Genomic DNA, 13,853 nt, shown 5'->3' with positions numbered 1-13,853 from the left:
TATAGAGACAAATTAAATTAGTGGTCAACAGGAACTGTAAAGAGGGGATTGGGAATGGAAAGATTGCTAATTGGTACTTTGTTTTTTATTTGGGTGAAAATGTTCTGGAATTAGATAGTGGTGGTAGTTGCACAATATTGTGAATGCACTAAAAAAACCACTGAATAGGAAATTGTTAAAATGGTAAATTTTATGTTAATTTTATCTCAGTGCAAAACAAAATTAATAAATGCTTTTGTGAACATCACAAGAGAAAAAATCAAATGCTTTAACATTTCACTATTTTTTAGAGATATAAAAAACTACAATTATTTTTTAAAAGAATTTTTATTAAGATCAATCTAGTAAAATGTTGTGGATACACATATAATCAGAACTGCCCTTCTGAAAAAAAATTGTAAATCTTTAAAAATGAAATTGCAATCTTATTTGTTCACAAGCTGATAATAAAGTTATATTTGAGAAAGAATTCTAACTCTCTGCCTTACACAAAATAGTTAACCTTTTTTTTATAAAAGCAACCTAGAGAACCACAAGTATTTTGAAAGAAACTTTTCCACATCTCCCCACTTTGTGAAATTATCACATATAGGAGTAAAATTAAAATTCAAAGCTTTAACACATAAGTTACAGAAAAGGAAATTCACTGACAAAGTTGAAAGCATATTTTTTATATATTCCACTATTATCACAAAATGTATACAGGTTTCATGTTAGCTACTTTGTGACTAATAATCAGTATGATGATGTTCTGAAATTAAACCAGTGCTAAAGAAAAGCTGTGTTTATAAAATATTTGGTAAAAATATTCATCTCTATTAACATTACAACATGGAGGCACATATTACCAAATTATGAAACTATATAGGGCAGCTTTAAACAATACTCTGAGATTCTTCTTCTTTTTCATCTTTTTTGACCTCTTCTTTTTCAGCTACTTCTTTTCCCACTTCAGCCTTCTTCTTATTTTCCTTTCCCTTTCCTCCATCTTTCCCATCTCCCGTTCCATTTTCTTCTGTTCCATCTTCCTCTTTTCCATGTTTGCCCTCTTTTCCATCTTCTCCTTTCTCATTTCCACCTTCCTCCTCATTTCCATCTTTCTCCTCTTTTCCATCTTCATTATCTTTTCCATCTTCATTCTCTTTTCTGTCTTCTTCCTGCTTTTCTTCTCCTGTGTCCTTTTCATCTTCAAATTCTTTGACATTTTCTCCTTTCCCTTTTCCATATTCACCCTCTTTTTCATCTCCTTTCTCTTTTTCTTCTTCTTCCTCTTTGCTATCTTCTCCTTTCCCTTTTCCATCTTCACCCTTTTCTTCATCTCCTTTTTCTTTTTTCTCTTCTTCCTTTCCATCTTCTTTTCCTTTTTCATCTTCATCTTCTTTTCTATCTCTTTTTTCTTTTCCATCTTTGTTCTCTTTCCCATCTTCTCTTTTCTCTTCTTTTTTGTGTTGGTCTTCTCCATCTCCTTCCTGATCTTTTTCATCTTCTCCTGCTGCTGCCGCCACTACTTCCTTCTTTTCTATTCCTTCTTCAACATCTTCATTTTTTTCTTCTTTCATTTCTTCAAGTTCTTTTTCAGGAGCTGGTGCCTATATGTATAAAGAAAATTTAAAACTATTATATTTGAAAATTTGGAACTATTTTCCTTAAGTATTTAGACAGAATTATATCTATATTATGAAAAGAATGATACTTCATTTACAAGAAAGTAATTTTCCTGTGAAAAACACCTCCTAAATACAAGATAAGGAAAACATTCTAAGAAATAGGATTAACTAAAATATCTCCACACAAACATGTATAAATAGATATTTGGAACAATAAATTCAGGAAAATGTATTCATATACAGAATTTTCATTACAAATATAGGAAACAGAGTTAATATAGAAAAATGACATATATTCTATATTAGCAATTCTCAATGAGTAAGCAAAATGCACTCCTTGAAGAAATAATATTTTGTTTCTATAATAGTGAGATTTAGGTTTTCTTTGAAAAAAAGTTACTTGAAAAGTCTTTCATCAGGTAGATTGTGGGGGAAGAATTTAAATGGCAATGTACTAGGAGGACCTTAGGTTTGCCTTGTCTCTTAAGCACAGCTAGATAACTATCAAATCATTCTGAATACCCAAGAGATCTATGTGAGGACTAATAAAACAAACTGTACATATAGAAGCAGTGAAGAGGTCTAGTCGAAAAGCCAGGATGTGTGGACACATGGTTTGGGGGAGAAATGGGTCATAGGTGCTATAGAGGGAAGGGAGCCCTGGTCATAGAGAAGGGTGAGAGAGAGTGGTGTGCACAGGGATACACAGAAGGAAAACACTTCCCCCAAAGTCATTGGCTGGGAAAATGAGAGGGGCTGATTTTTGTGAGTTTTTGCAACCAATGGGGCTCAAAGACTGGAGTTTGTTTTAGAGGTACCCAGGGACAGAGGAGCAGGATGGCACCATTTCCCTCCCTTGTCCCTCAGCATAAATCAGTCTTAGTAAACAGCACAACTCCAACACTGGCTGCCTTACTTGCTTACACCAAGACGCCCCCCTGTACTCTGCTGGCACTGCTTTTCTCAGGGAAATATGCCTAAGGACCAGCAGAGTGGGCCTCTTCCCCAGAAGATCAGCCCAAACCCCTGCATGCACCACATCTACCGACCATAGACTTCTGCAAAACTTCAGTTCTAGTGGAATTAGTATCAAGTCTCTTTTAACAAGCAGACCAGAGCTTACCTAGCTAAAACTCACCACACTCTGGCCAAGGTCCAAACACTGCCCACTGCAGGCAAGGAGAACCTCTGCAGACTACTGACCTGGGGACAGAGCAGCCAAAACACAGCAGCAGAGTGCACACAGCACCCACAAGAGACACTTCTGGAAGGGCCAGGCCCTGGATATTATATGACCTCTTCTTCATAAAGCCATTACTGTCAGGAGCAGGAAACACGGTAGGCTTTCCTAACACAGAGAAGAAGACAGAGACCTAGACAAAATGCCAAGAGAGGAATTCACTCCAAAAGAAAGAATGGAAAGGTCACAGCCAGGAATCTAACAGAAACAAATGTAAGTAATATGCTTGATTCAGAATTTAAAGGAACAATCATAAGGATACTAACTGGGCTTGAAAAAAGCATGGAAGACATCAGAGAGTCCATTACCACAAAGATACAGGAGCTAAAAACCAATCAGGCTGAAATGAAAAATGCAGTAACTGAGATTTGAAAGTAACTCGATGTAATGACCACAAGGATAGAATAAGCAAAAGAACAAATAAATGATATAGAAAATAGAATTGTAGAAAATAATGAAGCTGAACAGAAGAGAGAAAAAATTTTGGAACACGAGCGTAGGGAACACAGTGACTCCATCAAACAAAATAACATTCATGTCATACAAATCCCAGAAGAACAAGAGAGAAAAAGAGGCAGGAGGCTTTTTGAGGAAAATATAGCTGAAAACTTCCCTAATCTGGGGAAGGAAACAGACATCCAAATCCAGGACATACAGAGAACTCCCATTAAGATTTTAAAAAAAAATGCCAACACCAAGACATATTGTAGTTAAATTTGCAAAATACTGTGATAAAGAAAAAATTCTAAAAGCAGCAAGACAGAGGAAGGAGTTAAGATGGCAGAGAGGCAGGGGGACCCTAACTTTATCTCATCCCTTGAATAAGGCTAGAGAGTTATCAAATCATTCTGGACACCCGAGAAATCAGAGGTCTGAAAGAACAAATACTGCAAATCTACAAGTAGAAAAGTGACCACCTTTTAGAAGGTAGGAGGTGCAGAGACTTGAATCTGGTGTGATATAGCTGCAGATACAGGAGACGGGAGGGAGCCTACTTAAGGATATTACCACATAGTAATATAAGCAGTGGAGTGCAAAATTGGAATTTTTAGAAGTCTGCTATAGTGGAGGATGTGCCTGACTTAAAGGTGCTCACGTGGAAGAGCGGGGCAGAATTCCAGGTGTGACACCATGGTCTGAGGATCCTCTGGGCCCCAAGAAGAAAGGGTGGTCCTAAGTGCTGCACTTTTCCCAGGCATAGAAGCGGGGAAGCTGGCTGAGAACAGTGAGTCTAGGTGCCAGCTTTCTGCTCTGTATTGCCATAAACTTTGAACCACTGTGCAGTCATGGGACTACTTTTCTGGGACAAGTCCAGCAAAAGTCAGAAGTGTGGCAAGACCCTACCCAGGGAGAACAGCAGGGGTCAACGCTATGGGAGTCCCTAAAAGTTAGAGCTTTGAAACTCATTTGCATTCCTGAGATAAAAAAGCTCAGACACAGGCAGGGTGAACACAAGGTTCTGACAGAAATCAGGGAGAGAAAATGATTGATTGCTCTTCTATGAGGGCTCACTGAAGAGTTGGGGGTATGAATTTTCAGCTCCATAGCTGGAGAACAGGGTGCTGCCATATTCATCCCACCCCTCAGTGCCGAAAGACTTCAGGGAGCAAAACAGTGACACCAAAACAGTCCAGAGCCACTTATACCAAGTCCTGCCTCCCTGTGTACTAGAGGCGCATATCCACTAGGGCAAGTCCACATAAGAATCAGTGCAACAGGCCCCTCATCCAGAAGACCAGTACAAACAATTTGCTCACACCAAGTTTATTGATCATAGATTGCTGTAAAGCTTCAGCTCTAGGGGAAAATTGTATCTAGCCTCCTTTATACTTTAATTTTTATTATTTTTTTCAATTATTTTCTTATTTTTTCTATTCTTTTATTCTTTTTTAAATTTTATTTTTATATGTGCCATATATATATATATATATATATATATATATTTGTTGTTGTTGTTGTTTTGTGTTTCTTTTCATTGAAATTTATTTTATTTAATATATATATATTTTTCTTTCATTTTTATCTTGGGATCTAGTTTCTTTTAACAAGCAGACCAAAACACACTGAGGATCTGGTTTTCTTTTGTTGTTGTTTTATTTGGTTTTTTGCTTTTGTTGTTGTTGTTATTGTAGTTATTGTTTTTGTTGTTGTTTTTTTCTTTTTCTTTCTTCTTTTCTTTTCTGGACAAAATGATGAGATGGACAAATTCACCAAAACAAAACAAAACAAAACAAAAAACAGGAGGTAGTACTCACAGCTAAGGGTTTAATCAATACAGATATAAGTAAGATGTCTGAAATACAGTTTAAAACAAAAATTATAAGGATAATAGCTGGGCTTGAAAAAAGCATAGAAGACATTAGAGACTCCTTTACTGTAGAGGTAAAAGAACTAAAATGTAGTCAAGTGAAAGCCACATAAATGAGCATGGATGAATCAGAAGAGTGATTCAGTGATATAGAAGATAAAATTATGGAAAATAATGAAGCTGAAAAGAAGAGGGAAAGAAAACTATTATTAGATCACTAAGGTAGACATAGGGAACTCAGCAATACCACAAAGCAAAATAATATCGTATTATAGGAGTGCCAGAGGAAGAGTGAGAAAAAGGAGCTGAAGGTTTATTTGAACAAATTATAGCTGAGAACATCCCTAATCTGGGGAAGGAAACAGGCATTCATGTCCAAGAGGCACAGAGAACTCCCCTCAAAATTAAAAAAAAAAAGTCAACTCCATGACATATCACAGTGCAACTTGAAAAATACAAAGATAAAGAGAATCTGAAAGCAGCTGGAGATGAGAAGTCCTTAACCTACAAGGGTAGACATAAGGCTAGCAGCAGAACTGTCCAAAGAGACCTGGCAGGTCAGAAGGACTGGGATGATAAGTTCAACGAGCTAAGTGGGAAAAATATGCAGGCAAAAATACTTTATACAGCAAGGCTGTCATTCAGAATAGGAGAGATAAAGAGTTTCCAAGACAAACAAAAACAAAAGGAATTCATGAACACAACTAGCCCAGCAAGAAATATTAAAGGGGACCTTTTGAGCAGAAAGAGACCAAAAATAACAAGGACTAGAAAAGAACAGAGATAATCTACAGGAACAGCAACATTATAGGTAATACAATGGCACTAAATTCATATCTTTTGATAATTACTCTGAATGTAAATGGACTAAGTGCTCCAAACAAAAGACATAGGGTATCAGAATGGATAAAAAAAAAAAACATGACCTATCAATATCCTGCTGATAAGAAGCTCACTGTAGACCACAAGACACCTCCAGATTGAAAGTGAGTGGGTGAAGAACCATTTATCATGCTAATGTACATTAAAAAAAAGCTGGAGTAACCATACTTCTATCAGACAAATTATATTTTAAACCAAAGACTGTAATAAGAGATGAAGAAGGACACTCTATCATAATAAAGGAGTATATCCAACAAGAAGATCTAGCAATTATAAATACTTATGCACCCAACATGAGGGAACCCAATATGTAAAACAGTTAATAAAAAACATAAAATAACTCACTAATAATAATTCAATAATAGTAAGGGACTTTACACCCCATCTATACCCATGGAAAGATCATCTAAGCAGAAAATCAACAAGGAAACAATGGCTTTGAATGACACACTGGACCCGATGGACTTAACAGATATATTCAAAGCATTTCATCCTAAAGCAGCAGAATACACATTCTTTTCACATGAACATGGGACATTCTCCTCAACAGATCACATATCAGGTCACAAGTCAGGCTTCAAGAGGTACAGAAAGATTGAGATAGTACCATGCATATTTTCTGACAAAATCTCTATGACCCTTGAAGTCAAGCACAAGAAAAAGAAATTCGGGAAGACCACAAATACATGGAAGTTAAAGAACATCCTACTAAATAATGACTGGGACAACCAGGATATCAAAAGAAAAAAAAAATATGGAAACAAATTAAAATGAAAACATTATCATCCAAAACCTTTGTGATACAGCAAAAGTGGTCCTAAGAGGGAAGCAATAGCAATATAGTTCTACCTCAAGAAGCAAGAAAAATCTCAAATATGCAACCTAACCTTACACCTAAAGGAGTTAATAAAAGACAGCAGGCAAAGCCTAAATCCAGGAAAAGAAAGGAATTACTAAAAATTATAGCAGAAATGAATGTATAGAAACAACAAACACAACAACAAAATCCAGAACAGATCAATGAAACCAGGAGGAGGTTCTTTGATAAATTAGTAAAATTGATAAACCCCTAGCCAGATTTATCCAAAAGAAAAGAGAAAGGACCCAAATAAATAAAATCAAAAATGAGAGAAGAGAAATAAGAATCAATACCATAGAAATACAAATGATTTTAAGAGAATATTATGAAAAATTACATGCCACAAAATCAGACAATCTGGAAGAAATGGATAAATTCCTAAAAACATACAAACTACCGAAACTGAAACAGGAAAAAATAAAAAATTTCAACAGACCCATAGCCAGCAAAGAAATTGGATCAGTAATTAAAAATCCCCCAAAAAACAGAATCCCAAGGGCAAGATGGCTTCACAAGCGAATTTTACCAAACATTTACAGAAGAGCTAATACCTATTCTTCTCAAACTATTTCAGAAAATAGAAATGGAAGGAAAACTTCCAAATTCATCTATGAGGCCTGCATTACACTGTTACCAAAACCAGATAAAGACTCCCATTAAAAAAAGAACTACAGGCCAATATCCCTGATGAGCATGGATGCAAAAATTCTCAATAAAATACTAGCAAGCCCAATCCAACAATACATTGATAAGGTCATTCTCCATGATCAGTGGGATTTATTCCTAGGTTGGAAGGGTGATTCAATATTTACAAATAAATCAAAGTGATATACCACATTAATAAAAGAAAAGATAAGAACCATATGATCCTCTCAGTAGATGCAAAAAAAAAAGTATTTGACAAAGCACAACACTCATTTTGTTAAAAAACCTCAACAAAGTAGGAGAAGAGGGAACATACCTCAACATCACACATGCCATATATGAAAAACCCACAGCTAATATCATTCTTGATAAAAACTAAGAGTTTTTCCTCTACAGTCAGAAACAAGACAGGGATGTCCACTCTCACCATTGCTATTTACCATAGTACTGGAAGTCTTAGCCTCAGCAATGAGACAACACAAAGAAATAAATGCACCCAAATCAGCAAGGAAGTAGTCAAACTTTCCCTATTTGCAGATGAGATGATACTATATAGAGAAAACCCAAAATACTCCACCAAAAAACTTCTAGAATTGATAAAGGAATTCAGTAAAGTTGCAGGATATAAAATCAATGTACAGAAATCTGTTGCATTTCTATACACCAATAATGAAGGAGCAGAAAAGGAAATGAAGGAATCAATCCCCTCTACAAATGCACCAGAAACCATAAGATACTTAGGAATAAACCTAGCCAAAAAGGTAAAAGATTTGTTCTCTGAAAACTATAAAACATTGGTGAAAGAAATTGAAGCTGATACAAAGAAATGAAAATCCATTCCATGCTCATGGATTGGAAGAACAAATACTGTTAAAATGTCTATACTACCCAAAGTATGCAGTACATTTAATGCAATTCCTATCAAAATTTCAATAGCATTTTTCAAAGAGCTAGAACAAACAATCTTAAATTTTGTATGGAACCACAAAAGGCCCTGAATAGCCAAAGCAACCTTGAAAAAGAAAAGAAAAGCTAGAAGCATCACAATTCCAGACTTCAAGTTATATTACAAAGCTGTAGTGATCAAGACAGTATGCCATGCTCATGGATTGGAAGAATTAACATAGTTAAAATGTCCATGCTACCCAGAGCAATCTACACTTTCAAAGCTATCCCGATCAAAATACCAATGACAATTTTCAAAGCCCTGGAACAAATAGCCCTTAAATTTGTATGGAACCAGAAAAGGCCCCAAATCTCCAAGGAATTGTTGAAAAGGAAAAACAAAGCTGGGGGCATCACAATGCCGGATTTCAAGCTGTACTACAAAGCTGTGATCACAAAGACAGCATGGTACTGGCACAAAAACAGACACATAGACCAATGTAACAGAATAGAGAACCCAGAAATGGACCCTCAGCTTTTTGGGCAACGAATCATTGATAAAGCAGGAAAAAACATCTGGTGGAAAAAAGAGAGTCTCTTCAATAAATGGTGCTGGGAAAATTGGACAGCTAGATGCAAAAGAATGAAACTTGACCACTCTCTCACACCATACACAAAGATAAACTCCAAATGGATGAAAGACCTCAATGTGAGACAGGAATCCATCAAAAACCTAGAGGAGAACATAGGCAGCAACCTCTACGACATTGGCCACAGCAACCTTTTTCATGACACATCTCCAAAGGCAACAGAAACAAAAGAAAAAATGAACTTGTGGGACTTCATCAATATAAAAAGCATCTGCACAGCCAAGGAAACAGTCAAAAAAACTAAGAGGCAGCCCACGGAATGGGAGAATATATTTGCAAATGACACTACAGATAAAAGACCGGTATCCAAGATCTACAAAGAATTTCTCAAACTCAGTACATGAGAAACAAACAAATCATAAAATGGGCTGAAGATATGAACAGACACTTCCAATGAAGACATACAAATGGCTAACAAACACATGAAAAAATGTTCAAAATCATTAGCCATCAGGGAAATTCAAATCAAAACCACACTGAGATACCACCTTACGCCAGTTAGAATGGCAAAAATTGACAAGGCAAGAAACAACAACTGTTGGGGAGGATGTGGAAAAAGGGGATCTGTCCTACATTGTTGGTGGGAATGCAAGTTGGTGCAGCCACTCTGGAAAACAGTGTGGAGGTCCCTTTAAAAGTTAAAAATAGAGCTACCCTATGATCCAGCCATTGCACTACTGGGTATTTACCCCAAAGATACAGACGGAGTGAAGAGAAGGGCCATATACACCCCAATGTTCATAGCAGCAATGTCCACAATAGCTAAATCGTGGAAGGAGCCGAGATGCCCTTCAACAGATGACTGGATTAAGAAGTTGTGGTCCAGGGGCGCCTGGATGGCTCAGTCATTAAGCATCTGCCTTCGGCCCAGGGCGTGATCCCAGAGTCCTGGGATCGAGTCCCACATCAGGCTCCTCCGCCGGGTCAGAGTCCATAGTCTCTCATGCTTCATTCCCACTTCTGATTACCCCCCTTTCTTTATCCCTTTCTTCTCCTACCGATCTTCCTAGTTCTTATGTTCCATAGATGAGAAAAACCATATAATTGTCTTTCTCTGCTTGACTTATTTCACTTAGCATTATCTCCTCCAGTGCCGTCCATGATGCAGCAAATGTTGAGAAATCGTTCTTTCTGATAGCTGAGTAATATTCCATTGTGTATATGGACCACAAATTCTTTTTTTTTAAAGATTTTATTTATTTATTTGACAGAGAGATAGGCAGCCAGCAAGAGAAGGAACACAAGCAGGGGGAGTGGGAGAGGAAGAAGCAGGCTCCCAGCGGAGGAGCCTGATGTGGGACTCGATCCCAGGACTCTGGGATCACGCCCTGGGCCGAAGGCAGATGCTTAATGACTGAGCCATCCAGGCGCCCCTGGACCACAACTTCTTAATCCAGTCATCTGTTGAAGGGCATCTCGGCTCCTTCCACGATTTAGCTATTGTGGACATTGCTGCTATGAACATTGGGGTGTATATGGCCCTTCTCTTCACTCCGTCTGTATCTTTGGGGTAAATACCCAGTAGTGCAATGGCTGGATCATAGGGTAGCTCTATTTTTAACTTTTAAAGGGACCTCCACACTGTTTTCCAGAGTGGCTGCACCAACTTGCATTCCCACCAACAATGTAGGACAGATCCCCTTTTTCCACATCCTCCCCAACAGTTGTTGTTTCTTGCCTTGTCAATTTTTGCCATTCTAACTGGCGTAAGGTGGTATCTCAGTGTGGTTTTGATTTGAATTTCCCTGATGGCTAATGATTTTGAACATTTTTTCATGTGTTTGTTAGCCATTTGTATGTCTTCATTGGAAGTGTCTGTTCATATCTTCAGCCCATTTTATGATTTGTTTGTTCTCAACTGAGTTTGAGAAATTCTTTGTAGATCTTGGATACCGGTCTTTTATCTGTAGTGTCATTTGCAAATATATTCTCCCATTCCGTGGGCTGCCTCTTAGTTTTTTGACTGTTTCCTTGGCTGTGCAGATGCTTTTATATTGATGAAGTCCACAAGTTCATTTTTTCTTTTGTTTCTGTTGCCTTTGGAGATGTGTCATGAAAAAGGTTGCTGTCCATGTCGTAGAGGTTGCTGCCTATGTTCTCCTCTAGGTTTTTGATGGATTCCTGTCTCACATTGAGGTCTTTCATCCATTTGGAGTTTATCTTTGTGTATGGTGTGAAGAGTGGTCAAGTTTCATTCTTTTGCATCTAGCTGTCCAATTTTCCAGCACCATTTATTGAAGAGACTCTCTTTTTCCACCAGATGTTTTTCCTGCTTTATCAATGATTCGTTGCCCAAAAGCTGAGGGTCCATTTCTGGGTTCTCTATTCTGTTACATTGGTCTATGTGTCTGTTTTGTGCCAGTTACCATACTGTCTTTGTGATCACAGCTTTGTAGTACAGCTTGAAATGGCATTGTGATGCCCCCAGCTTTGTTTTTCCTTTCAACAATTCCTTGAGATTTGGGGCCTTTTCTGGTTCCATACAAATTTAAGGGCTATTTGTTCCAGGGCTTTGAAAATTGTCATTGGTATTTTGATCGGGATAGCTTTGAAAGTGTAGATTGCTCTGGGTAGCATGGACATTTAACTATGTTAATTCTTCCAATCCATGAGCATGGCATGCTGTCTTGATCACTACAGCTTTGTAATATAACTTGAAGTCTGGAGTGTGGATGTTCTGGCTTTTTCTTTTTCTTTCAAGGTTCTTTTGGCTATTCAGGCACTTTTGTGGTTCCTACATAATTTAAAGATTGTTTGTTCTAGGCTCTTTGAAAATGTATTTGAAATTTTGATAGGAATTGCATTAAATACTGCATACTTTGGGTAGTATGACATTTTTAACAGTATTTGGTTCTCCAATCCATGAGCATGGAATGGATTTTCATTTCTTTTATCAGCTTCAATTTCTTTCACCAATGTTTTATAGTTTTCAGAGAACAAATCTTTTACCTTTTTGGCTAAGGTTTATTCCTAAGTATCTTATGGTTTCTGGTGCATTTTGTAAGGAGTTGATTCCTTCACTGTTTCCTTTTCTGCTCCTTCATTATTGGTGTATAGAAATGCACAGATTTCTGTACATTGATTTTATATCCTGCATCCTTTACTGAAATTCCTTTATCAATTCTAGAAGTTTTTGGTGGAGTATTTTGGGTTTTCTCTTATATAGTAGTCATCTCATCTGCAAATAGGGGAAAGTTTGACTACTTCCTTGCTGATTTGGGTATTTATTTCTTTGTGTTGTCTCATTGCTGAGGCTAAGACTTCCAGTACTATGGTAAATAGCAATGGTGAGAGTGGACATCCCTGTCTTGCTTGACTGTAAGAGGAAAAACTCTTAGTTTTTATCAAGAATGATATTAGCTGTGGGTTTTTCATATATGGCATGTGTGATTGTTGAGGTATGTCTCCCTCTTCTCCTACTTTGTTGAGGTTTAACAGAAATGAGTGTTGTGCTTTGTCAAATACTTTTTTTTTTGCATCTACTGAGAGGATCATATGGTTCTTATCTTTCTTTTATTAATGTGGTATATCACTTTGATTTATTTGTAAATATTGAATCACCCTTCCAACCTAGGAATAAATCCCACTGATCAAGTGGAGAATGACCTTATCAATGTATTGTTGGATTAGTTAGTATTTTATTGAGAATTTTTGCATCCATGCTCATCAGGGATATTGGCCTTTAGTTCTTTTAATGGGAGTCTTTATCTGGTTTTGGTAACAGTGTAATGCAGGCCTCATAGATGAATTTAGGAAGTTTTTCCTTCCATTTCTATTTCTGAAATAGTTTGAGAGAGAATAGGTGATCAAGCTCTTCTGTAAATGTTTGGTAAAATTAGCTTGTGAAGCCATCTTGCCCCTTGGGATTCTGTTTTTTGGGGGATTTTTAATTATGTGATCCAATTTCTTTGCTGGCTATGGGTCTGTTGAAATTTTTATTTTTTCCTGTTTCAGTTTCGGTAGTTTGTATGTTTTTAGAATTTATCCATTTCTTCCAGATTGTCTGATTTTGTGGCATGTAATTTTTCATAATATTCTCTAAAATCATTTGTATTTCTATGGTATTGATTCTTATTTCTTCTCTATTTTGATTTTTATTTATTTGGGTCCTTTCTCTTTTTTTTGGATAAATCTGGCTAGGGGTTTATCAATTTACATTTATCAAAGAACCTCCTCTGGTTTCATTGATCTGTTCTGGATTTTGTTGTTGTGTTTGTTGTTTCTATACATTCATTTCTGCTATAATTTTTAGTAATTCCTTTCTTTTCCTGGATTTAGGCTTTGCCCTGCTGTCTTTTATTAACTCCTTTAGGTGTAAGGTTAGGTTGTATATTTGAGATTTTCTTGCTTCTTTGAGGTAGAACTATATTGCTATTGCTTCCCTCTTAGGACCACTTTTGCTGTATCACAAGGTTTTGGATGATAATGTTTTCATTTAATTTGTTTCCATATTTTTTTTTCTTTTGATATCCTGGTTGTCCCAGTCATTATTTAGTAGGATGTTCTTTAACTTCCATGTATTTGTGGTCTTCGAATTTCTTTTTCTTGTGCTTGACTTCAGGGTCACAGAGATTTTGTCAGAAAATATGCATGGTACTATCTCAATCTTTCTGTACCTCTTGAGCTGACTTGTGACCTGATATGTGATCTGTTGAGGAGAATGTCCCATGTTCATGTGAAAAGAATGTGTATTCTGCTGCTTTAGGATGAAATGCTTTGAATATATCTGTTAAGTCCATCGGGTCCATGTGTGTCATTCAAAGCCATTGTTTCCTTG

At 36.8% G+C, this 13,853-nt stretch overlaps 1 protein-coding gene across 1 annotated transcript in view; it reads right to left on the bottom strand.

Moving 5' to 3' along the window:
• Positions 1 to 1,538: 1,538 nt before the first annotated feature.
• HMGN5 (high mobility group nucleosome binding domain 5) overlaps positions 1,539 to 13,853 on the bottom strand; it is a gene marked incomplete at its 3' end in the record, with an annotated part of 21,970 nt that continues 9,655 nt past the window's right edge. The window contains exon 6 of the mRNA XM_040630321.1: positions 1,539 to 1,589. Within this exon, the coding sequence (XP_040486255.1) occupies positions 1,539 to 1,589 (51 nt within the window). The remainder of the gene's footprint in view (positions 1,590 to 13,853) is intronic.

This window comes from Ursus maritimus (assembly GCF_017311325.1).
Source record: "Ursus maritimus isolate PB19 chromosome X unlocalized genomic scaffold, ASM1731132v1 scaffold_X1, whole genome shotgun sequence".
Taxonomy (NCBI): domain Eukaryota; kingdom Metazoa; phylum Chordata; class Mammalia; order Carnivora; family Ursidae; genus Ursus; species Ursus maritimus.
This window is presented reverse-complemented; position numbering and strand designations above follow the sequence as displayed.